The 25,542-nt window shown below is 40.6% G+C and overlaps 2 protein-coding genes across 4 annotated transcripts; one reads left to right on the top strand and one right to left on the bottom strand.

Moving 5' to 3' along the window:
- Positions 1-318: 318 nt before the first annotated feature.
- On the bottom strand, positions 319-12,991 carry ACOT13 (acyl-CoA thioesterase 13). The gene is made up of 3 exons (XM_059938038.1): positions 12,195-12,991; positions 2,242-2,426; positions 319-572 (listed from the first exon to the last, which is right to left on the bottom strand). Exons 1-3 carry the CDS (start codon positions 12,273-12,275, stop codon positions 416-418), a joined length of 423 nt encoding a protein of 140 aa, XP_059794021.1. The 5' UTR covers positions 12,276-12,991; the 3' UTR covers positions 319-415.
- Positions 12,556-25,542, top strand: TDP2 (tyrosyl-DNA phosphodiesterase 2). 3 transcript variants are annotated; one of them, XM_059938035.1, is made up of 8 exons: positions 12,556-12,852; positions 12,939-13,024; positions 17,072-17,245; positions 17,984-18,075; positions 20,320-20,438; positions 21,760-21,930; positions 22,383-22,432; positions 24,616-24,701. In XM_059938035.1, exons 1-7 carry the CDS (start codon positions 12,688-12,690, stop codon positions 22,383-22,385), a joined length of 810 nt encoding a protein of 269 aa, XP_059794018.1. In that variant the 5' UTR covers positions 12,556-12,687; the 3' UTR covers positions 22,386-22,432; positions 24,616-24,701. The 3 variants fall into 3 exon arrangements, with proteins under 3 accessions (XP_059794018.1, XP_059794016.1, XP_059794017.1); XM_059938033.1 differs by lacking the exon at positions 22,383-22,432 and having other exon boundaries at positions 12,557-12,852; positions 24,616-25,542; XM_059938034.1 differs by lacking the exon at positions 22,383-22,432 and having other exon boundaries at positions 12,558-12,750; positions 24,616-25,542.

The following is a 25,542-nucleotide window of genomic DNA, read 5'->3' as shown; positions in this document are numbered from 1 at the left end:
GTTCCATAATCTTCAAATTGGGTTAAAAAAAATGTAACATTTTAGAGCTGAGAAGGACCTACAATTTGTTAAGGATTAATCGTTAATTTGTATTTCTCCTTTATCTTAATATGAATTTTAGTTTCAAGGTAATCTTACCTCAAAATGGCCCTGCTAGCTTTGCTTTACCTGTTTTCAAAACAGTCTGAGCTAAGAATGTTTGCATCCAAGTATCATGTATGATTACAAACTAAAAGAGGCTTAGAATATAGACAACTCTATCCTATATTCCACTTGATCTCTATGGCATTTTCCCCAAAGAAAATACTTCTTAGCCACTTCTGGTTGTGCTAATTTATTTTGAAAATTATATTTGTTCAAGTCAGATTTACTCTGGACATTCATTGTTGAGTTTCTTGAGGTCACCCTGCTGTTCTCAGTTTCCCAGGTGTTTTGTGTGTCTGCCTTGTGCTATTAATTTTCCCGTGGCCTTGTTCATCAGATCCACAGAAACAAATGCAAGTGTTTTTCCTTGCTTCAGAACATGTGCTGTAATCACTATATCTTCTCCCATTTTAGCAGGTGACATGTACCTTGAAAAGAAACATTTAAATTTAGTTAACGGCAAATAGTTTTTAAAAGAGAAAGTTGTATGCATCTCATAACAGCCTTATGTTACTTATTTACTCCTAAATAGTTTAAGAATAATATCCTTTCTAATTTGAATGGCTGGTCCTGACCGAGTTATATCTTACTGATTCCTTATGCACACAAATTTCTTTTCCTAAAAATATAGGAAGGGGTTTTCAACTGCCTCCGCCCCCCCACACCGCCCTTTTTTTTTTTTAGTTTCCCACTTCATATTTATTTGGGGCTAGAGATTTCCTTGAGCTTTCACTTAATTGGCTTAACTTCCTAGGTGAAGTAACACTTGGTGTTAATATCTTGTCATATCAACATGCAGAATTTACTCAACTCTAAAATGACTTAATAAGAACTATAAGGAACTAATATGAGGCCCTTTTGAATCTCAGGCAGCTCTTGATGGTGGCCAATACTTTGGCAACACATACTTTGAAAGGCCAAAATTACGTTTGGCTTATTAAAAATCCTTTAGGATTGTAGCAGCAGTATCTTAGAAGATCATGAAATGCAGTGCTAGGTTGGAAGATCTCTGCTCGTAATAGAGGGTCTTAAGGCAAAGCAGAGTCATCAAGTGGTCTTACCCTTATCATGTGGAATAAGGTAAGGACTGCTGAATAGGCTCACCAGTGCCCGAGCAGATCCTTCTTTTTGTACGTCTTAATTTCAAAACACCATTTGCATCTTGTCCTGTGATTTGCTTACTGCACTCTCAATTTATTTCCATAGTAGAGAGGGACTGAAAGTTAGCCTAAGAAAAGGTTTAGATTGTTTAAAAACCTGATAACTGACATTATTTCCATTGCCCTTGTGATATATCACATTGGCTTTCCCACCCTAACCCCTGCCTCCCCTTCCAACAAAAATCTTTCTTCTCTTGCTTAGGTGGAAAAATCAATTGTCTTGAAACTAAATCCCCGGGCCCTGCACTCTTCAGTGAGCGGCACACTGGCAACAGTACTAGTTAATGTGGGAATTTAATTTTTTGCATCTGGAAGTGTTTGACCCCTGCGGGCATTTTCACAACAGTGAGTGACAAACCTGACATCTGGGGTTCTGCTTCCTTATCATGAGAGCATGTCTGTGCAGTTGCAGGAAAACACGAAGTATTGCAAAACTGGACATTTGTGTTCACCTTGTTACAAGGCAATGGCAATGTATACGTGAAGGTTTCCTCAACTTTTCTTTGATTTTTATTCTAGCTTTTCTCTATAAGTACTCAGTACAACCTTCATGAGACATTTGTACAAGTGGCACTTTTAAGGATTGTATGAAAAACAGTTACAAACCGTGAGTTTGTGATGATTGTTTTCCCTACCAGTATGCATATTAGAAGCTGAATGTTTGCCTTTTTGAGTGTTTAGATCATTCCCTATTTATTACTGGTTATATTACTGATTACTTATTATTACTGATATATATTGTACTTGGAAATTAATTCCTCTAGTTCTAGATTCTAAAACCATGGAATATTTTAAGGTAAATCTATAGCTGCATTTAAGGATGACCAGCTAAGGGCACCTCATGTTTTATTTATGTTGCAAATATGTTTAGTCTCGGTTGTCTGAAATGAGTTACCACATTGGAGAAAGTTATTTGGGGTACAGTTTGTATACATACGTTATGTTCATGTCGACACTGACTCCGGGTGCTCCCCTTTCTGTGCACAGCAGAGCATATGTTGATACGACATCCACTAAGGTGGCTGTCATGCCACCATGGAGGGTGCCCATTTTATTGGTATGCTGCTCTTCTACTTTCACTTCACAAATCACTTTCCCAGGGACAGCAGAAACAACGGTCACCTAAGTGTAAAAAAAAAAGAATTTTGAATATTTGGTGGTATTAGAAAAGCCCAAACAGCCTAACAAGAACTATCATCGGATTAAACCAAGTCACCCCCAAAAAGTTGATTCAGTAATTGAAAATAAAGTTACCAATCTCTCTCTGATAGAAATTAACTCTGATGTAAACTGTTTTGAAATAAAAAGGAATATTTAGGGAAAAACAGGAGTAGTTCTTCTTAATCTCCACTCCTCTGCAGAAATCAAACATTCCGTCTGAGCTTTTCAGCCTTATGTACAACAACCTGGCATCTCTTAATGTCTCCTTAGAAATTTTGCACCAACAAAGCCAGCTGGTCCTTGTGATCTGTTAACCCATTATAGTTTTAATTTGGATGTTCCCTAGTTTTTGCACAAAGTAATTTTTTAGAATGACTTCATAATGAATGGTTTAAAACCATTTACTGGAAGAAACTGAGTAATTCAATGCATTACTAGAATTAATAAGCTTATACCACAAACCTATTTTAATATAAAAAATGTTTGCTAGAATCCAGCAAAGTTAAATTGCTGCTTTTAAGGTCCTGCCCCATTTATAGTATCATAATGAAAAAATTATATGAAAGATAAAATGTGGAACAATGAATTTAAAATGTTATATCAAACATCTTTAGAAAGGAAACTTAAAGAAAAATAATAGAAATATGTTTCTTATATCCTATCTAAATTACTAGGAAAAAACATCATAGATAATATTTAGAAGCTGGAACTAAACTGTGAATGGAATGTGCTGCATCCAGCAACGTAATTCTCACCGTCACTAGAAGTGTTCAGGCAGAATATGGATGAATATTTGATGTGTCTGTTTGTAGATACAGGAAAGCATGTCTCAAGCATCAAATGGTTTAATTCTAGATAACTACCATTTATTGAGCACTTTCATGTCAGGCACTGTGCCAAAGTCTTTCCATATACTATATAACAAGGAAGGGGTTATTTCCAGTTTGTGTAACTTAAATTCAGAGTGGTTTACTCTCAAGGTCACCCAGGATGTGACAGAACTGAGATTCAGATCTAGGTCTGTCCACCTCCAAGTCTCCCTAGTTGCTAACTATAGAATCTCTAGGTATTCAGCGGCCTTTATGCTCCCACCAGGAAGACATTTCGGCATTTCACAAACTATGACTTTAGTTGTTTGCTGTTGTTTATCCCCTAGAAGGCCCTGATGTAAAACAGAAACAGAACTATAAAATATGAACCAACCTAAATAATATGTCATGTTTTGCTTAATGGGTAAATCAATGGAAAAGTAAACGTTAGAACAGGATCAAGTCTATTTATACAATAAATGACCTAGCCACAAGATGTCCTCATAAACTAATAATACACACCAAGCAAGCCCAAGGTGTAAACTCACCTTATTGGGGGCATTTACCTGAGTCTATCAAGCACTGCAATCTAAAGATGAACGAGATCAAATCCCTGCTTTTAAGGGGTTGCCAGTCTAAAGGACTAGACACACATGCACACTGCAGTAGAGCGAATTACTGCAGATAGGATAAATACAGGTTGCTGGAAGTAAGGATCTTACTTATCAAAGTATGTTTTCAGGGCAGAGACATTAGGAAAGGCACCCTGGGGAATTATTTGTGGATTGAAGGACGGGCAGGAGTTAGGCAGGTGAAGACAGGAAAAAGCCAGGCAGTTCAAGAAATAGAATCGAATAGGAAAGCATCATAGTCACCAAAGGTAGTTTAGTGTAATTTTAAGGTATGGTGTGTTTAGTAGAGGTCAGTTCTTAAAGTTCCATTTTATTATCTAACTTTGGCTGGGATGACAAAAGGTAAAACAAATGTCAATTGGATTTTCTACTGCAGACTACTGATTTTGTTTTCTGTTTTTTGTTTTTTTTGGCTGTATCAGGTATTAATTGCAGCATGCGGGATCTTCGTTGCAGCGTGCGGGCTCAGTAGTTGCAGCACACGGGCTTAGTTGCCCCACAGCATGTGCAATCTTAGTTCCCTGACCAGGGATCAAACCCATGTCCCCTGCGTTGGAAGGCGGATTCTTAACCACTGGAGCACCAGGGAAGTCCCCCAAAATACTGATTTTAATTTTTATCTTTTTCCACAACTTGAAAGGACAAAGGACATACTAAGATACAAAACATTGAAAATGTACATTGGAATAGAGATACTTTTGTACTGGTCAGCCAGATATGGCAGAGAAATGCTTTTATGTGTTGCCAATTCTTTTTGGTTTTTTTTTGGCTGGGCTGCATGGCTTGTGGGATCCTAGATCCCTGACCAGGGACCGAACCTGGGGCCCTCAGCAGTGAAAGTGTGGAGTCCTAACCACTGGACTGCCAGGGAATTCCCTGTGTTGCCAATTCTTGTCTCCCTCAGTAAAAATAAGTAAACCAATGGAAGACAACAATGAAGGGATGTCCTACCCAACCTCCCAGAACTAAGAAACAGTCTTGGGGTGGAAGAAACCAATGGAGAGCTACCTGTCTGATGAAGAATGAGGCTGGGGGGAGGACACTATTTAAAAAAAAAAAAAAATAGCTCTCAGTCAAGACATAGGCTGTAGAGAGCACACGTGTTTATTTGGTTATTAACTATGGCTAACTTTGTGTGACAGACCGTGCTCAGAAATGTACATGCATTGTCTTACAGGCATTGAGACCCTGTCTCGATCCTCACAAATCTTTGAAGTAGATAGTGTTTTTATCTCCATTGGACCCAGGTGTCTCTGGCTTAACCACTATGCAAAACTGCCTCCCCTCACATCTCACCTGGACTGCTGCAGTCAACTAGGACCTCATGCATCGGGAGGAAGATGGGTGTGTAGCCTTTTATGATGCCATGGGATCAGAAATATAGCTGCCATGGCCCCAGTAATCCTGCAGGTTGGATGACTGCAGTAGATCGGCAAGAACTTCTACGGCTCAGCCCGGTCTGACACAGCAGACTCCTCAGTTCAGCATAAGAATGGTCTTAACTGGACATGCGCTCATACAACCATCTGCCCCTTTTCTGTATGGCCTGCAGTGTACTGTCTCTGCCCTGCACCTCAGGCATTCACATGAGTTTATATGACTCCTGCTACCACAGCACCCCCGCCCCCCGCCACCCCTGACCTGCAGGCTCAAATTCCATCACAGAGAGATATGCTTCAGGTGACAAACACAGTCTCTCCTTTCCTCACTTAGCTTTTCAGTAAAGACATTGAGAAGGGATCCCTGACAGTCAACAGCAATGAAGGAGACAGTCCCTAATAGGAAGCTCTGCCCAGAACCCAGAATTATTCTTAGGCCTTGAGGTTTCCAATCTTTCTGGTCTTTAAGAGTCACTGCCTCACTGGGACTGCTGCTGATTGCTGAGCAGCACACACAGGGCCTCTGCTAATGGATAAAGAAACATATGTCTCTGGCTCTGTAAGGGTGTCTGTAACGGGCCTCAAGGAGTGTGGCACATGGGGCTTCCCTGGTGGCGCAGTGGTTGAGAATCTGCCTGCCAATGCAGGGGGCACGGGTTCGGGCCCTGGTCTGGGAGGATCCCACGTGCCGCGGAGCAGCTGGGCCCGTGAGCCACAATTACTGAGCCTGCGCGTCTGGAGCCTGTGCTCCGCAGCTAGAGAGGCCGCGATGGTGAGAGGCCCGCGCACCGCGATGAAGAGTGGCCCCCGCTTGCCGCAACTAGAGAAAGCCCTCGCACAGAAACGAAGACCCAACACAGTCATAAATAAATAAATAAAAGAACGTGAATTTCTTTAAAAAAAAAAAGGAGTGTGCCACATGGCATGAGAAAACCTGCATGTATGTAAAAACGTGAGTCAACCAAGGAGACGGAATGCGAAAGACTGTATGTATGTACAAAAGCACAGAGAACATAATATTAGTGGATGAGAATTTTGTGTATTTGTAAAGGAGGCTGTTTTCAAAGCAATTTGCCCTGACGATGGACACAGCTGATTTCATATGTGAAACAGTGCAGATACCAGAGGAAGTGTGTCTGAGGATGATGTAAAAATGCACCTGCATATAAGCAGGAAAAGAGGTAAAGAGTAGGATAGAAGGTGGCAGTGTGATGGAGTGGCAACGGCAAGAAAAATAGTTGGAAATTATGTTAAGGGGCCATAAAAGGGCATAAGCTATTCAAGAATTGTGGTTCAGCCATGCTGGTGTATCAGCCCAACATTTCAGTTTTATAATAAATGTATGTTTTAGTACCTTAATTACACAGGTGACCAGACCAATAGTTAAGAGTACTAGCTCTGGAGCCAGACTTAGGCAAGATCCTTTTTTTTTTTTTTTTTAAATTATTTTTGGCTGCATTGGGTCTTTGTTGCTGCGCGGGCTTTCTCTAGTTGCAGGGAGCGTGAGCTACTCTTCCTTTGAGGTGCGCGGGCTTAGTCACACGGGCTTAGTTGCTCCGTGGCATGTGGGATCTTCCGGGACCAAGGCTCAAACCCTTGTCCCCGGCATTACCAGACAGATTCTTAACCACTGCGCCACCAGGGAAGCCCCTTAGGCAAGATCCTTAACTGAGGTTTCCTAAGCTGTAAAGTGGAGATGATAGCACTACCCTCCTAGAGTTTTATAAAGATTAAAACTCAAATTAAGTTAGAACGGGGCCTGGCATATCATAGGTGATTAAAACATTATAATTCTCATCCTTATCAAAGTTGTGACTCAAACACAACCATCAAACTGAAAGTTGGTTTGGATAGTTTCACATGGATTTGCTTAAAACTGCCCAGTTGGAATTGTTTCTCTTGCCAAGATCAAGGATGACTTAATTACTAAATTCAGTGGATGCTTTTCAGCATGTCCCTCACTTGACCTCTCGGCATTCTGCAACATCTACACTGTTTTCTGGCCTTTCCTGAACTCCCACGTTCACACCTCCGGATTCTTTTCCTCCTCCACTAGCCACTCCACATCCCCTTTGCTGGCTCGTATTCTGCAATGCCCGCCAGGAGTCAGAGGGTCAACTAATCATTCAGACTCACAAGCCCACCAAAGGCTACGCTTGGTGCCAGTTTCACTCAGGATACAGGACAGTTTCTCTAAGGTTAGGTACTATAATACAATGTTAACACACAGGCAGGGAGCGGACAGCTTGGGTTTAGATCCCCCTTACTAGCTGTGAGGCCTTAGAAAAGTTAAGCTTCTATTTTCTCATGTGTAAAATGGGGATAATAATAGTACCTGCCTCATCGGGTTGTCGTGAGGATTAAACGAAATAATGTAGGTAAAATGTTTAGTGCAGCATCTGGCTCAGAGTGCTCAATAAATGTTAGTTATTACTGAAAATGCCAGAACTATGAAGATGACTCCAGCCCGCTTGCTTCTCAGAACTTTCACTCGGCTTATTTTTAGAGGCCTGAACAACCCTGAAGGTGCTTTTCTGAAGGTGAATATGATCCTATCAGATCCCCTGCCTTCTACTCTGCAGTTCAGTTCCTTTCTGAGCATGCCCCAATGTACCTGACTGATTGTAAAAGTCCCAGCTACCAGATAAACGGCAAAGTCCCCTGATGTGAGTGCTCAAGATGTATGTAGCAACTTTACAGGAGGGGAATAGTGATAAATCTAATGAGTGATGTAAGCCATGACCAATTTAAGGTAGTTAGATAAAAGGCCTTCTCAGGGCAAATACCCCAGTATATAGAACTGCCCCAAACCCTGGAGTCATCACTCCTCTTTCCCTCCTATCTCACTATCCAACTCATCAGCAAAGCCTGTCAGCTCTAGCTTCAAACAAATCCAGAATGCCAATCACCTTCCCAGCCCCCATCACCTACTCATACTTCCACTTGAATCCAAGCCATCATTTCTCTCCAGTTGTTACAGAAGCCTCCCAAATTATCTCCCTACTTCTGCCCTTGCCCGCCTTTTGTCCATTCTCAGTCTTAGCAACAAGAGTGCTCCTTTTAAAATGCAAGTCAGGTTATATGACTCTTCTGTTCAAAACTCTCTAATGGAACTCCATTCCACTCAGAGTAAAAACCAAAGTCCTTACACAGTGAAGCCATACTTGGTTAGCTCATCTCCAAATTGTCCCTTCCTAGTCTCCTTGGGAATCCTCTTGAAACACTGCAAGCAGACAGTGTGGTAAAGTCCCAGGGCCTTTATATTTGCTGTTCCCCTGCCTGGATCAATCTTCCCCTTGGAGTATCTATTACGTGCTCAGATCTTCACTATTTCAGTGACATCTTCCAAGATGACAGTATTTAGAACTGAACTTTCAAAAAAATAATTCCACAGGAATACATATTTCAGGGAAAAATACTCTCCTGTCCCAATATTGCCTATCATTGCTCTCTGCTTTATTTTCTTTTATAGCACTTATTACCATCTAACATACTATATATTTTATTTACTTATTTTGTTCAGTGTTTGATTTACCACAATACAACATAAGTTTCACGAGTGGTAGGGTTTTTGTCAGTTTTGTTCACTGGTATATCCCTGGTGCCGAGAATGGTGCCTGGCACATAGTAGATACTCAAATGTTTGTTGAATGAATGAATACATTCAAATCTGAAGGTCAACTAAGAGCATTCTACAACAATATGCCCAACATTTAGTAGCTTCAGCAACTGATTGAACAAACCATAGGGAGTATCTTCTATGTGAAAGACATTCTTACTAGGCACTGACAAATGCTTATTAAGCATCTGCTATGGACTTGCTCCCAAAGAGCTCTCAGTGAGGAGAGGGAAGACAGAAAAAGCAACAGATATTTTCAATAATGAATAGTAAGTCCTATGATAAAAGTTATCATAGGGAAGTTCTGGAGATGGATGGTGGTGATGGTTGTAAACCATGTGAATGCAATAATTACTATTGAATACTTTAATATGGTTAAGATGGTGAACTTTATGTGTATTTTACTACAATTTTAAAAAGGGGGTATACAACATCAATGTTTTCTGAAATTATTTATTCATAGGACTCTTTTTTCTCAGGGCACATCTGATGGGGCTGTTCCTTGGAACCCACTTTTTCTCCTCTCCCAGACGATAAACTCCTAGAGGGCGAGGAATTGTGATTGGCATTTCTTTATAACCTAGAGTACTTAGTTTGTTGACTGATTTAAAAGTGATCTTATAGCAAGAACAGGACACTTTCTTTTTTTGGCTTAAAACAAAGTCATTTATTAGATTTTGATTCTGTCAGTTGGCAATTTAGGCTGGGCTCAGCCAGCCAGTTCTCCTGTCGGGCTTGCCTGGACTCACTCTTGTTTCTACAGGCAGCTGGCAGATTGCTAGGAGCTGGTTGACTTAGATGGCGTAATTCACATGTATGGTGCTTGGTGCTGGCAGTTGGCTGGAGTGAGGGGAGTGACAGACCACATGTAGGACATTTATTTTGCGTGTTGGTTTTTCTGTATCAGTGCTTTATAAAAGATAGGTTTTGTGGGTATTTATAAACACTGATAAAACAGAGGTTTTAAAAAAGAGAACAGGCTTAAATAAACAAGTTCTAATGTATGATCTCATGCACTGACTTGACATCTGTACCAGGACTAATTTTGCAATTTGCCTTTTTCAACAGATCATTTTTAGAGGAACAGAAAGTCACCATCATTTATCAGATTCTATATGCCAGGTCAAAACATCTGTCCAAAAAACAAAATCCCCACTGGAATATTATCAGCCAAATTTTCAAGTGTTATTCTACTTGATTCATTGACTTTGTGGGAGTGGGTGATGGAGCAAACTTGACACAATAGTACTGTACATCTCACTTGCTTCTTACACCCAGAAACATTATTCCTTCTCACCTTTGCAAAAGGAATGAGGTATAGAGGACAAGTGTGTCTGAGAGACCATATACATCTTTACTCCAATTTAGTTTTAACAATATTCTTGCATTTTAAAATCCTGCACTTAAAAGTGAGCATTTCTTGCCTTGAAAAATCTCTGGTGTCATATTTAAATCACCAAAGGGACAATTCTTTGACATAAAATAATTTTGTCAGTCAAGGTCCAGTGAGGCACAAAAACCACACTAGTTATATTAAGAGACTTTAAAGAATTGTTGGGACTTCCCTGGTGGCGCAGTGGTTAAGAATCCGCCTGCCAAAGCAGGGGACAAGGGTTCGAGCCCTGGCCCGGGAAGATCCCACATGCCGCGGAGCAACTAAGCCCATGCGCCACAATTACTGAGCCTGTGCTCTAGAGCCTGCGAGCCACAACTACTGAGCCCGCGTGCCACAACTACTGAAGCCCGCGCGCCCAGAGCCCGTGCTCTGCAACAAGAGAAGCCACTGCAATGAGAAACCCGTGCACCGCAAAACGAAGAGTAGCCCCCACTCGCCGCAACTAGAGACCCAGTGCAGCCAAAAAATAAACTAATTAAAAAAGAAGAATTATTAACCAGAGATTTAGAGAAAGACCACATTCTGTTCCATGCCAACACATGTAGAAATCGCATGATTTGAACAACCAACTCAAACTTCAGTGCAAAGACATGGTTTATATATTCTTATAAAGAACAAGAAAGTAGCAATTTATCTAGTTTTGACCTAGGACAAAATGAATGATAAGAGGATGGTTTAAGTCAAGTGTTCAAAACCTCAGCAGTTGACGTTTGGAGTGGGTGATTCGCTGTCGTGGGGACGGGGGAGGGAACCTGTGCAGTGTGGGATGTTCAGCAGCATCCCTGGCCTCTAGCCACTAGATGCCAGTCCCACCCCTCCCACCACACTCCAGTTGTGATGATCAAAAATGTCTCCAGACACTGTCAAATGTCCCATGGGAAGCAAAACCACCCTCAAATGAGAACCACTGGTCTAGATCACGTTACCTTAAAATTGACGGTAAAAGAAACGATGTTCACGACTGGATTTATAGATCACTAAGCATAAACCTGTACTTTAGCCTGAGCAACTCTTCCCACACGAAAAGTAGACAACTACAAAATCCATTTTTGATAAAATTAACAAATACAGAGCACCTACTATGATACTGACCTGTACAGTTAAGATGGTAGCCACTAGTCACCTGTCAGTATTGAGCACTTGAAACATGGCTAGTATGAATTGAGATGTGCTGTAAGTGTAAAATTCACACGGGATTTCAAAGATTAAGTACAAAAAGTCAGTACTCTATTCTACTGATTACATGTTAAATATTTTGGATATAATGAGTTACTTAAAATATTTTACTAAAATTTCACTTCTTTTTAAAATGTTTATAATGTTGTAATAACAACTATATAATGTTACGATTATAAAATTATTATTATAAAATACCTCATTCAAAATGGAGTTGGGAAGCCCTGAAGGGGAAACTTTCCCCCACTTACTACTCCTCCTAGCTTACTTTATAAACCCCAGCGGGAAAAAGGAAGATTTTCTCCCTGTCCAGCAACAACCCAACTGCTGAGAAACCTCCGCAACTCAACCAGTGAGACGACCACAGCCCCGGCTCTCCTCTCCTCCAGCGAACTTGTTCAAGGCAGCTCCTCTCCTCGCTATAAAAGAACAGTTGAGGACTTGCCTATGGTTGGCCACAGTTTGCATGTCCCAAAGTGCAATTCCTCTGCTATTTTTGCTGGCTAAGCCACTTACGTTTTCGTTTTAAAGACAGATCAATGTAGGCACACCTAGCACATAACTGTGCTCCATTAAAGTAGTAATTATTATTACTAAGGTGAATTTAGGGACGCAGTCCAACAGAATCTAGCCAGAGACAATTTATTCAGCTCTCACCACGAGCCAAGCATGGTGCTTTCTTTCCCCTCATTAGAAACCGCGCCTTCGCCTCTAATACCTTTTCCAAACTTCTGTCAAAACCGAGAGCCTTGCCTGAGAACTTTATCGCCTCCAGCAGGCTCTTTGCCTTATAGCTCATCGTGGACCGTTCGCCGGCTCCCAGGCCCCACTCAAGAATGATTCTTGGAAGAGCAGGGAAGCCCGGAAGTTCGCAAAAGAACAAGGACAGAAAGGGCGAAGGGTTTGCAGCCTTCTGGGCCCGCGACGCGCTCCAAGTCCGCACTCGCGCGCACCCGCGGCCACGGTGCCACCGCAGCTCGCGCACTGACGTTCCGCGCCTCGTTGTGACCTCGCGCGCACGCGCTGTTTAGCCTTCGCCAGCCCGGGCCCGCTTTCCTGCTGCGCAGGCGCGCTATCATCCTCCGAAAGCGGAGCGCGTTTCCGCAAGAGGCGGTTGATGCGCGAGCGCTGGGGCGTTGGGCGCCTGCGCAGAGCTCCAGGCGTCTCCCTGCTAGGCCCGGGTTAGAGGGAGGTGAGCTGGCGGCGGTCCTATGGAGCGGAAGGGTGGTCCGGACGGTGCCCCGGAGGCTGAGCGGGAGGAGGGAGAGCCCGAGGTGAAGAAGCGGAGGCTTTTGTGTGTGGAGTTTGCCTCGGTCGCGAGTTGCGACGCCGCCGTGGCTCAGTGCTACCTGGCCGAGAACGACTGGGAGATAGAAGTACGCTTTCGCTGCTTCTCTCTTTCCCGCTCTTTACTTTGGTCCGTGCAGCGCACACGTTCCATCTCTGTGTCTTTGTTTTGCAGAGAGCGCTGGACTCCTACTTCGAGCCGGCCGTGGAGGAGAGCGCTTTAAAAAGCCATCTTGAGACCACTTGGGAGCCCGAGTTCTGGTGAGTGATGAGGGGGCGGGGACCACTCCGGGCGGAGTTAGTTTGTACCGGGTTGCGTTGGGCATCCTGGGACCTGCAGTCGAGTTGGACGGGCGGGTTTGAGTAGAGGCACATCTCGCCTCTGAATAGCCGGAGGCGGAGGGTTTTTGTTGGTGCGTGGGATGGAGACGCGTCCCAGCAGCGGGGCTGACGCTTCTCTCCCGATGTCCAGGCTGTCACTTCGAAGGTACTTTGGAGTCGGGGGGTGGGGGGTGGGGGAATATCTGAAATGTAATTTTTTGAGTACAGTTTTAGGCAATATGTAAGCAAGGGTTTCGAAACAGATGAATGAGGCAAAATCCTCTACTGAGGAATGGTAACTTGGAAGTCTTCTTGCTGCTTATATTGTTGTTGTTTATTCTCTGCCGCCCGGCCAGGATAATAGTTTTTATAAACTGCACATCCGCCCCTATTATTCCAGTGCTCCCTCCCCAATTCATGCACTTCTGCTCTTAAAGTCCAAGTGCCTTACAGGTCCCTCCACGGTTTGACCATATTTCTGGGTTCGTTTCTTTTCACACTCTCTTTCCTACCCTACAAAACTTCCAGGCATACCAAACTTTCCCTTTCTCCAGCGGGCCATTTTTTCTTGCCTTTCAACCTTTGTAAAGATATTTATCATCTCTGCCTAGAACCCTTTTCTTCCTCCTTCCTTGCTAAGTAACATTTATCTTAAAAGTCCAGCTTAGACATGACTTGTCTTCAAGAAGCTTTCCCTGATTTCCCAAGTCTGGGTAAGGTTCTCCTCTTGAGTAATTCTATATAGCATCATGCATGACAACTTAGTTCATATTATAATCGCTAGTTAGTATTTTATATCTCCCACTAGACTACTACATTTGGTGAAGACAGTGTCTGTTTCATACATTGTTGATTTCCCAAAGTCTCAAACAATATTTGGCATGTAATAAGCTCTCAATAAGTATGAATTGAATATATAAAGTTCTCCCAGCTGTATGGGCAGCCTCTATAGTTAACTGTTCATAGTAGATACTTTTTTCTCCCTGTGAGCTTTTCAGCTGCACTGTCTTATAGATGTGATAAGATCATTTCATTAGGCTCCTTTCTCCGTCTGCCTGGCCTGTTGTTGGGGAATTGTCTACCCATCCACAGTGACATATCTCTGGCTCCCATTTTGTATTAGCTAGAGCCAGTTAGATTAGTAGGTGTTCATCTAGCCCGTGCTGGCCAGTCAGATCCTCTCTCCTGGGATTAGGACCAAGAGTGTTTAGTGAATCTTCCTGTCAAGCTGGGACTGTACATGTTAACTCAGTACCTGTGGGGGACCTATACCCATACTCTTGTGCATGGGGAAGCTGAGAATGCTAGTCTGCAGAGACAGTGAAACCGAGAGAAGTTGAGTAAGATTGAGAGAGAGCCTTGATCGAACTTCCGTAGGCATAACTGTGTTCCTGTACTTGGCTCTGGGACGTGATTCTGTTTCCTTGTGAATTCTTTTGTTTTACTCAGACTAGCCTGTGTTAGTGTCTGTTAGTTGTATCCTAAATTGTAGTCAGTAAAGAAGTTGGAACAAAGGAGGTGGAGTCCCTGAAATCGTCCCTCAAAAAAAATGTGGGTGGAGCTGAGTAATAGTGGGGTAGAGGACCATTAGGAGTCCCCTAGCCCAGAATCACGAATTGACAGAAAACAAGCAAAGTGATTGATGAGGCTGTGGTCTGTTGTCTCTTGGAACTCAGATCAAATGTCAGTGAGAGTGAGGCTTTATCTATAGAATAGAATAAGAATCCACACTGATATAAATACATTTGTCCAGGAGTGAAGGGAACACTTTCCCTCACAGTAGAATTCCAACTACTTAATGTTGAAGGCATGTTAGAGTTAGAAAAAAAATCACCATTTGAAAACTATCTTGATAGTAATTATCTCAGACAGGAATCATCAATGGACAGTAAAACTAAGGGACTTCCCTGGTGGCGCAGTGGTTAAGAATCCGTGTGCCAATGCAGGGGACACGGGTTTGATCCCTGGTCCAGGAAGATGCCACATCCCACCGAGCAACTAATCCCATGCGCCACAACTACTGAACCTGCTTGCTGCAACTACTGAGCCCGTGTGCTGCAACTACTGAAGCCCGCACGCCTAGAGCCCGTGCTCCACAACAAGAGAAGCCATTGCAATGAGAAGCCTGCACATCACAACAAAGAGTAGCCCCCGCTCGCCGCAACTAGAGAAAGCCTGCGCACAGCAATGAAGACCCAACACAGCCAAAAATTAAAAAAAAAAACAAAAAACAAAACAAACTAATAGGTAAAAGTTGATGAGAAACAAGACATTTACATAGTCTCAAAGTACCTACCCGCAAAATACTTATTACATGGGGGGAAATCATAACTGTGCAGTGCAGAAACCAAGGCATCAAAGTTAACGTGACCAGTACTGGGGACAAATCCAATACTGTTGGATCAGGCCTCCTGACCTGATGCACTGAGGAGGACACCCTATCACTTCTGTGTCATTCCTGCCAAAAAATACACATCCTCAGAAAACATCAGACAAACCCAACCTGAAGGACATTCTACAAAATAAATGGCCTGTATTCTTCAAAAACATCAGGAGAGACAAAGACTGAAGAACTATTCTGGATCAGAGGAGCCTGAAAGAGGCATGCCATCTCAATGCAACATGTGATCCTGGATTAGGACATTACTGGCACAATTGGCAAAGTTTGAATAGATCTTTAAATTATTTAATAACATTGTATCAATGATAATTTTCTGATTTTTGATAATGGTACTAAGGTATGTATGTCCTTATTTTTAGGAAATGCATTCAAAAGTATTTATGCAAATGTTTCAGAATAAAAAGAGTAAAGCAAGTAAATGTTAAATAAGTAAAATGTTAACATTTATCTGTATGAGTGGTGAGTAGAATTCTTTTTATTGTTTTTTGAGAGTCTGAAATTATTTCATAAGAAGTTTAAAAGTTAACTAGACTTATCATGGTGATCATTTTGCAATGTATACAAATATTGAGTCATTATATCGTGTACCTGAAACTAGTATAACATTATCTGTTAATTATACCTCAATAAAAAAAATTTTTCAGGAGTTCCCCGGCGGGCCAGTGGTTAGGACTTGGCGCTTTCACTTCTGTGGCCCAGGTTCATTTCCTGGTTAGGGAACTAAGATCCCAAAAGCTGTGTGGTGTGGCCAAAAAAAATTTTTTTAATTAAAAAATAAAATTTTTTTAAAGAAGTTAAAATATTGGCATTACATTTATTAAAATTATAAATGTAAAATCCTAGTTCTTAAATTTATGTATATTTTATAAATGCTTAGCAGTTGCGTTTTAATAATGTTTGTCCCTCCACTCAAGTGTCTGGGCCTTGGTGGGAAAGGTGGGGTCAGGCAGACCTGTGGGCTGGAGCCCATACACATGGTCTCTCCAGCATGGCAGTCTCAGAGTAGTCAGATTTCTCATGTAGCAGCTCAGGGTTCTTGTTGGACAGAGTGTTCCAAAAGGCTTGAGTGAAAGCTACAAGGCTTCTTATGGCCAAGCCTCAGAAATCCCAGAATAATCCTTTTCACTATATTCTGTTGGTCAAGCAAGTCACTAAGGTCCAGATTCAAGGGGAAGGGTATTAGTTGGACTTCACCTCTCAGTGAGGGGAATAACAAAGAATTGCAGCCATTATTTATGTGGCACAATGAGATCTTATTTCAAATGTGATTTAAAATGAATCCAGATAAATGTGGAAATCTTACATTACTCAGTCTGATTTGGGGTCATAGTTTATCAAATCATTTTAGTGACCTGTGTCATTGAAGGATATTGAGTCGGTTCTAAGTAAGCAGACATTTGGATAACACAGTAAGAATCTATTTTTCCTCACTCATCAGACTTTTGCTGTTCTATAGGCAGATACTTTTAGGACTCTTAAAATTTATTTACCTGTAAAATGAGGGCTACAGAGACTCACAAAATAATTTTTAAATTAATCAGTTTATAGATTATTTGCAAAGTTGTGTTTCATTCTTATCTTGTCAGTGTTGACCTAACCAAGGAAGAAACAAGTGATTCCATTAGTTCTAAAACCAGCACATCTGAAAATGTTCAGCAAGAAGATGGCAGCATGTTCTGTTTCATTACCTGGAATATTGATGGATTGGACCTAAACAATCTGCCAGAGAGGGCTCGAGGGGTGTGTTCCTATTTAACTTTGTAAGTATTATTACATCTGTTTCATGGTAACGTGATAATGTGTCTTACCTGCCTACAAGGAGGGTAACAGTTCAAGGTTATGGGCTTTGGAATCGGTCCTGACTTCAGAGTCCAGCTCTCAGAGGAAACGTGTGAAAGAATTGGGAGTGACTGCCTCTGGGAGCAGGATTGTGGCTTGGGGTACAGAGGGAACACTAATATTTGTTCACAGCCTTCTAGTACTATTTTATTTACTAAACTTTGTGTATAATTATTGCTATGAAAAGAAAATTAACCAAAATGATCCGTATCTGCCACACACTAGCTCTGTGACCTTGTGGAACCACTTGTAAGCCACTTCAGTTCTCCAGACCTCAGTTTTCTTCATCATGGATAATAACTGTTTCAAGAGGATTGAAGAAGACAATAACACTTAAGGCATCTGTTAAGAGTGAGGACCATTGTAGGCTCTTAATATTATTGGTTTCTAGTGTCAGTGATTCCTGTTCTTCTAACTTTGAAAGGTTGTCATGTATATGCTTTTTTTTTTTTTAATTTTATCTTTACGGTGTTATGTGTTAAATAGCACAGGTCTTTCTCATTTTATAGTTATCAAAGGTCAGCATAAATATTGAATATTAGGTGTCCTAGAGGACTGTAATTTTGTGTTTCTTTTATGCTGTGGCATTTTCCTAATCTAGGTAGCTGCAAATGAAATGGTATACCTCATATTTTTCATAAATTGATGTGTTTAATTAGGTACAGCCCAGATGTGGTATTTCTACAGGAAGTTATTCCCCCATATTCTGCCTACCTAAAGAAGAAAGCAAGTAGTTACGAGATAATTACAGGTAACAGTTTTCCTGTTATTTAACTTGTCTTTTTCTTTGAAAAACAAGGTGAGAGATAAACCAAAGTTAGACAGTTGGAACATAGACAGGAAAAAGCACAAATAAAGTAAGTTTGAGAAAAAGAAGTCAGACACAGGATGTGGTGGCCCCCAAGCTGTAAGCTTATTCAGCTTTCTGCTTTCCGGAGAACTGCTTGTCTCTTTCTTGGTATGCACTCCTGACACTGCGGTATTGAGCGTAAAAAAGGAAGATGGCTTGCGGCCAGTTTCGTTCTAGGTGCCTGCTCTGCATCTAAGAGCCCCTGGTTTGTTCCCCAGAAGAAGGAAGTGCTGCCCTGAGGGGGAAGTCTGTATCTCCAAAGAATGGCCCATAAGGCATGCTGACGCATAGATAGTGGCGCATAGATAGTGGCGACAGAATTATGTGGAAATACAAGGTTTACTGATTTACTGTCTGATATTCGTTCTGTACTAAACCTATATATACATTCATGCTCTTTGAATAAACTTGCCTTGCAACCATCAGTTGTCTTGGCCCTTCTGATCCCATACTGGTGCTTTTCAGTTCCTTACCCCTCACCGCCAGGAACTTCTAGCTTTCTGCAGCCAGTCTGCGGCAACAGGATACTAAAAAAATCATAGGAGAATATGTTACATATGTGGGAAAATGGTTGAAATGGATGATTTTTCAGGAAAATATAAATTGCCAAAATTTGAGGCACTAAGTAGCTTTTTGGTGAAATCAAATTGTTAGAAAATGTTTAAGTGTGGTGATTGCATTGTGGTTATGCTTTTTCAAAAAGTCTTTATTTCTTTTTATTTATTTTGTTCTTTTTCTACCTTTTTGCCCTGAATATTTTAGTTTTTGATTTTTCATCTATTTTGTTTTTTACTAAGTGCATTTAATATACCACTTTGGCTTCATTTCATGACTTTTGGCTAAATCTCATGTTTTCTTTGACTTTCACTTTTACCTAGTGTATGATTTTAATTTTGATTTACTTTTTAATCCAAAATTGCTGAAGAGAGAGTTCTCTCTATCTGCCTTTCTCTCTCTCTCTCTCTCTCTGCGGGACAACTTTTCTGCATTCTCTTGGGGATTCCTTTTGCCTGTCTTCTGTTTTGGTTATCTTGTTTTCTGAATCCCATGCTTTCTTCCTTGGTTTACTTCCTCATTTTATTGGAGCACATTCTCTAGTCACTTTCTAAGAAGTAGCACATGGGGAGTGAAGTTTTTGAATCCCAGCCTATTTGGAAATGCCAATGTTTTATTCTCATAGTTCCTTGATAGTTTGGCTGGACAAAGATTTCTAGGTAGAAAGTCATTTTCCCACAGAATTTTGAAGGCATGATTTCAGTGTTTTCTAGTTTCCATTATTGATGATTAGAAGTCTGATGCCATTCTAATTCTTGATCTTTCTTCCCCCCCCCTTCCCCCTCTGAAAGCTTTGAGGCTCTTCTTTTTAACTCCAGTGTTTTGGGGGTCTTTTTTTCATTTATTATGCCAAACACTTGGTAGGACCTTTCAATCTGGAGGTTTGTGACCTTCAGTTCTGGAAAATTCTTTTTTCTGTCTCTCCTTTCCTCCCTCCCTCTCCGCCTCCTTTCCTCCTGCTGGACTCCCCACCTGCCATCTTTCTAGTCTGCTGCCCTCCTCCCTGCCCCTCCGTTTCTTCCTCCCTTCTCTTCCTGTTCCTCTTTTCCTGGTTCCCCTCCGTTCCGATAAACCAGTTACCACTTCTCCACCTACTTTGTTCTCTTAAAAACTTGGAAGCTTTCATTCATTGCCCCTCCATTTCTGTTCTCTTTTCTTCTTGCAAGTTTATACCTTTCTAAATTTTTTATTCACTTACTGTGATTTTCCTGGTGCTTCCCGAGTGAAAAGTAACTGCATGTCAAGTTGCCTCAGTTTAAGTCTCATCTACTCTGCCTTTCAGAAATTTTTCAAATTTTTATGTTTGGTATTAGCACTGTTAACTGTTTTGGGCACTTATGTAAATTCATTATTATTTTTGTATTTCTTCCATACTTCCAGTTACACTTTTATATTTCTTCCATGCTTACAGTTACAGAGGGACTTGGTTGACCATCTTCAACTATTTTGAAATAATAGTTTACTTATAAGATTTATATCCATTTAAATATCTATACCTGCTTGTTATAAAATTTTCAGTAGGGGAGCTTGGGATAAACTGCAGATACCCCTGATCTCTCAGCCTAAATTCTTTTCCGCAAACATTTGAAGGTCATGAAAAAGGATATTTCACAGCTATAATGTTGAAGAAATCGAGATTGAAATTTAAAAGCCAAGAGATTATTCCTTTTCCAGATACAAAAATGATGAGAAACCTTTTGTGTGTGCATGTAAGTAATTTTTTTAAATTGTTTTTTTTTTAAAAAAAGAATGAACTATTTTTTTCATAGTTCCATGATGGTGTCCTTTTTAAAAAAGCATTGTCTTTAGAAAAATATTTACTCCTCACTTATAGGTTCTTTTAAATAGTCTTAAAGAACTTTATAAATTAAATTTTTACATACATTTCAAATATAGACAAATTGTAAAAATAAAATCCTTGATTCATTAGATGTTTTCTTAATATATGAGTTTGCTAACATTCCACAGTTGCTTCCTAAAGTAGTTTTTTTTTTCTTATTAAATGCACTATACTTGGTACTTTATTGTACTCTGTGAGTCTTACAAAAATGAGTCAAATAGATCTTGGTCTCATAGAGCTCGTAGATTAGCAGGGGAGAGATTGTATGTATAGTACCTAAAATAAACGAAGGGCATAAATGCCATGGGAGAGGTATAATGATATGCCATGGAAGTTTAGAGAAAGGAAAGATGATTTTCAGCTACATTGTTTAGTGAAAGTTTCATGATGGAAGTTGTGTTTGAATTGGGCCCTGAAAAATATGTAAAATGTAGACATTAAGAACAGTGCAGGTGGCAGAACCACCATGAGCAAACTTTTGCAAATTGCAAATAGCAGGGTATGTATATATGAAAGAGAGCATGTATAGCTATAAACGAGCCTTCTATTCAGTTGGATGTAGAGGGCACAAAGGGGGTAGTGTGACGACAGGTTTGGTAAAGTAGGTTGGATCCAGATTATAGGAGATCATGAATGCCCAATGTGAAAGAATTTGAACTGGACCCTGCAGGCAATTAGTTTAAATAATGACAGATCTTACATTGCTGGTATCTTAATTGCAAATGGTAAGTGATTCTCATTCATTCATTTAACTGACATTATTTTGAGTTACCTATGTGCCAGGCTCTCGGTAACAGTAATAAATAAAAGAGCCATCTTTGCTTTCAAATGACTCAGGGCTTTGTAGGAGAGAGATAATTGTGCTGCATTTCGATCTAGGGGACTTTATAAACGGTCTACACGGCGCTGTAGGAGGATAGGGGAGGGAGCCACTGATGCCTGGGATGCTGGGGAAGGGCTCACAGTGGAGTTGACATTCGAGGGAGGTTTTGAAGTATTAGTGGGTACTTGCTCAGTATTCTTTGGGAGTATTCTTTGACCTTTAAGGATAAGCACGGTGCTGATTATATAGTTTCACTTTAGTAAATATTGATATATACCCATCAGTTGAATAGTTACTGATTCTGTGAACAAAGTTCAGTGTTAATTGTTAGTGGATCATTTTAACAACTCTGTTTATCTTGTTGCAGGTGAGTGTGTCAGGAAATGAACTTTGCCTTATGACTTCTCATTTGGAGAGCACCAGAGGGCATGCTAAGGAACGAATGAATCAGTTGAAAATAGTTTTAAAGAAAATGCAAGAGGTTCCAGAGTCAGCTACAGTTATATTTGCAGGAGATACAAATTTAAGGGATCAAGAAGTGAGTGATGAAGTCATTTCATTGTTTATGGGCAGATTAATGCTGTGGAAACTAATTTAGGTTTCTTTTGACTAAAGCTATTAAAAGTAGGACTTTCATCTGTTCATAATGTATAAGTGACCTTGCACATGCAATTTAGCAAATGATTATTTAGCCTGTGCTACTTGCCTAGCACAGGGGGAAGCAGAGGCAGAAGGGGCTGTTACATTATTGGGTGAAAACATATATATGGTATATGAAACAGACAACACAAAACAATATATATTGATTAACAAGAGGGGTATAGAGAAAATAATGGTTAGAAGAATTCAGAAAAGGTCGTTTATTTGCAGTTTCTTAGTTGTAAGGTAAGAAGAACAGAAAGATTTGACCAACATAGTTGTCCCAAACTCTTTTCCTTCTGGATTTTCTTTTTTCAACCTTTTTTACCTTCATGACATTGGTTTTGGCAGTGATTTCTTGGATGTGACACCAAAAGCACAGACAACAAAAGAAAAAATAGGTAAGGTAGACTTCATCAAAATTAAAAACTTTTGTGCATCAAAGGGTATTATCAATGGAGTGAAAAGGCAACCCATGGAATGGTAGAAAATATTCACAAATCATATATCTGATGAGATATTCAGAATATTCAGAATATACAAAGACCTCCTACAATTAAAAAAAAAACACACAGAAAAAAAAAAAAACCTCATTAAAAACTGGGCACGGGACTTCCCTGGTGGTCCAGTGGTTAAGAATCTGCCTTCCAATGCAGGGGACACAGGTTCCATCCCTGGTCGGGGAACTAAGATCCCACGTGCCACGGGGCAGCTAAGCCCACGCGCCGCAACTACTGAGCCCACGTGCTGTGGAGCCCACACACCACAACTAGAGAGCCCGTACGCCACAACTAGAGTGCCCACGTGCCGCAGCTTTGGTGCCCACATGCTCTGGAGCCCATGCACCACAACTAGAGAGAAGCCAGCACGCCGCAGTGAAGGATCCCATGTGCCACAACTAAGACTCGACGCAGCCAAAAATAAATAAATACAATTAAAAAAAAAAAATGGGCAAAAGATTTAGACATTTCTTGAAAGAAGATATACAAATGGCCAGTTAGTTCATGAAAAGATGTTAAACATCATTGGTCATGAGAGAAATGCAAATCAAAACCATGATGAGATACCACTTCACATCCATTAGTATGACTATTACAAAAAAACAAAACAACAGAAAATAACAAGTGTTGCAAGGATATGGAGAAATTGGAACCCCTGTGCACTGCTTCTGGGAATGTAAAATGGTGCAGCTGCTGTGGAACATGGTGTAAGGATTCCTCCAGAAATTAAACAGACTTTCCATATGATCCAGCAAGTCCACTTCTGGGTGAATACAAGCAAGCAAAAGCAGAGCCTCAAAGAGATAGGTGTACACTTGGGTTGGTAGCATTATTCTCAGTAGCTAAAATATGGAAACAACCTAAGTGTAAGTGTCCATTGACAGATGAATAAACAAAATGCATATATTGATACATGAAATGGAATTTTTTTTTTTTTTTTTTTTAACTTATGGCTGTGTTGGGGTCTTCGTTTCTGTGCGAGGGCTTCCTCTAGTTGCGGCACGTGGGGGCCACTCTTCATCGCGATGCGCAGGCCTCTCACTATCGCGGCCTCTCTTGTTGCGGAGCACAGGCTCCAGACGCGCAGGCTCAGTAATTGTGGCTCACGGGCCTAGTTGCTCCACGGCATGTGGGATCTTCCCAGACCAGGGCTCGAACCCGTGTCCCCTGCATTGGCAGGCAGATTCTCAACCACTGCACCACCAGGGAAGCCCTGAAATAGAATATTATTCAGCCTTAAAAACGAAGGCAATATTGACACATGCTATAACGTGAATGAACCCTGAAGACATTATGCTAAGTGAAATAAGCCAGTAACAAAAGGACAAATGTTCATGATTCCTCTTACATGAGTTTCCTAAAGTAGTCAAATTCATACAGACAGGAAGGAGAGTGGTGGTTGCCAGGGGCTGGGGGGAGGGTGGAATGGGGAGTTCGTGTTTAATGGGTGGAGTTTCAGTTTGGGACATTGAAAAGGTTCTGGAGGTGGATGGTGGTGATGGTTGCACAATCATGTGAATGTACTTAATGCCACAGAACTGTAATGTTAAAGTCGAAATTTTATGTGTACTTTACCACGATAAAAAAAATTTTTAAATCCTAGAGTGTGAATGGGAGGAAAAGTTAATGTTGTTAGTAAATTTCAAATAAAACTGAAGGCATTTGACATTATGGGATCATATAAATGGTATACTTATAAATTTATAGATTAGAGTAACAGTTTTGCCTTCTTTACACTTAATGTTCATTTTTTTAAACTACTAATAGCAATAACTGAGACCATGGATTTTCAGTCTTCTGAGTTTCATCTGACTCCCAAAGTTAGGAAGCTACTTGTGGCAGAAGCGAAGGGGCAAATTTCAGACCTCTCTGTCTCTCTTGATATTTTTATATTACCTACTTATTACCATGCAGTAAAATAATTTTATAATATATCTAGTTGTATCTAGTTTTGCATTTGTGCATTAATAAATAATCTGTGGCATTCTGATTTGAAAAGTTGCACCTAGTTGTGGTAATGGTAAAGACCTTTTTAATAAAAGGGAAAAAAGACTGAAAAGAGTTTTCTTTCTTTTTCTTTGTAGGTTACCAAATGTGGTGGTTTACCCAACAACATTGTGGATGTCTGGGAGTTTTTGGGCAAACCTAAGCATTGCCAGTATACATGGGATACAGAAGTGAACTCTAATCTTGGAATAGCTGCTACTTGTAAGCTTCGTTTTGATCGAATATTTTTTAGACCAGCAGCAGAAGGCGGCCACATCGTTCCCCGAAGTTTGGACCTCCTTGGGTTGGAAAAGCTGCACTGTGGTAGATTTCCTAGTGATCACTGGGGGCTTCTGTGCAACTTAGATGTAATATTGTGACTGCTTTTCAAATACGAGTTTTAAATGTTCGGAGCAATTTTGTTCTGTGTTTTTGCAAATGTAATTGCTACCTGTGTGGAAAAGTAGTTTAATATGGAGGAATTAATATACTGGATCATTGTAACAAAAGAAAAAACGCCTGTGATTTTATTTTGTGAATTGTGTCCTCAGATTTCAGAACTAAATCTTAATGTTTATTTCAATGAAAGCATACCTGTGTTTAGAACATGAGGCCTCTTAATGAAAGGTCACAAAGGCTATCAGCTATTACAAGCTCTGGCTCGTAAGAGTGCTCACAGCTGCTGGCTGGATCTGCATTTAAATAGATTGCAGCTGTCCTACATCAGACTTTTTGTCAGCTAACAGTGCCTAATTGGTAAGCTAGAAATGAACTCATGATTTAAAATCCCTTAATTTTTAAAAAATTCATGTTTGTAGTTATGTCACCAACAGAGGCAAAGTTAGGCTTGATAATGATTAAAATCACTTTTATAGAGGCATTGGACTTTTTTTCTAAGAAAAGTAAATGTGTAAAAAGAATTAGCCTTTTAGTTTTGCTACTTGTAAAACTGAATTTTTTTCAAGACGTGAATGAGGAGCACTTCTACATGTGCTTTAAGGAAAGATTTTTTTCCCATAAGAGAA

This window comes from Balaenoptera ricei, chromosome 11 (genome assembly GCF_028023285.1).
Source record: "Balaenoptera ricei isolate mBalRic1 chromosome 11, mBalRic1.hap2, whole genome shotgun sequence".
Lineage (NCBI taxonomy): Eukaryota > Metazoa > Chordata > Mammalia > Artiodactyla > Balaenopteridae > Balaenoptera > Balaenoptera ricei.
This window is presented reverse-complemented; position numbering and strand designations above follow the sequence as displayed.

Excerpts from the sequence above, each read along its gene's own strand:
- TDP2 (XM_059938033.1), top strand. The coding sequence starts at position 12,688 with ATGGAGCGGAAGGGTGGTCCGGACGGTGCCCCGGAGGCTGAGCGGGAG. Across the intron at positions 13,025-17,071 it reads ACTTGGGAGCCCGAGTTCTG|TGTTGACCTAACCAAGGAAG; the intron begins GTGAGTGATGAG and ends TTATCTTGTCAG. Across the intron at positions 17,246-17,983 it reads GTGTGTTCCTATTTAACTTT|GTACAGCCCAGATGTGGTAT; the intron begins GTAAGTATTATT and ends GTGTTTAATTAG.
- ACOT13 (XM_059938038.1), bottom strand. The coding sequence starts at position 12,275 with ATGAGCTATAAGGCAAAGAGCCTGCTGGAGGCGATAAAGTTCTCAGGC. Across the intron at positions 2,427-12,194 it reads TTGACAGAAGTTTGGAAAAG|GTGACCGTTGTTTCTGCTGT; the intron begins GTATTAGAGGCG and ends TTTTACACTTAG. Across the intron at positions 573-2,241 it reads AGTGTCGACATGAACATAAC|GTACATGTCACCTGCTAAAA; the intron begins GTATGTATACAA and ends TTTCTTTTCAAG.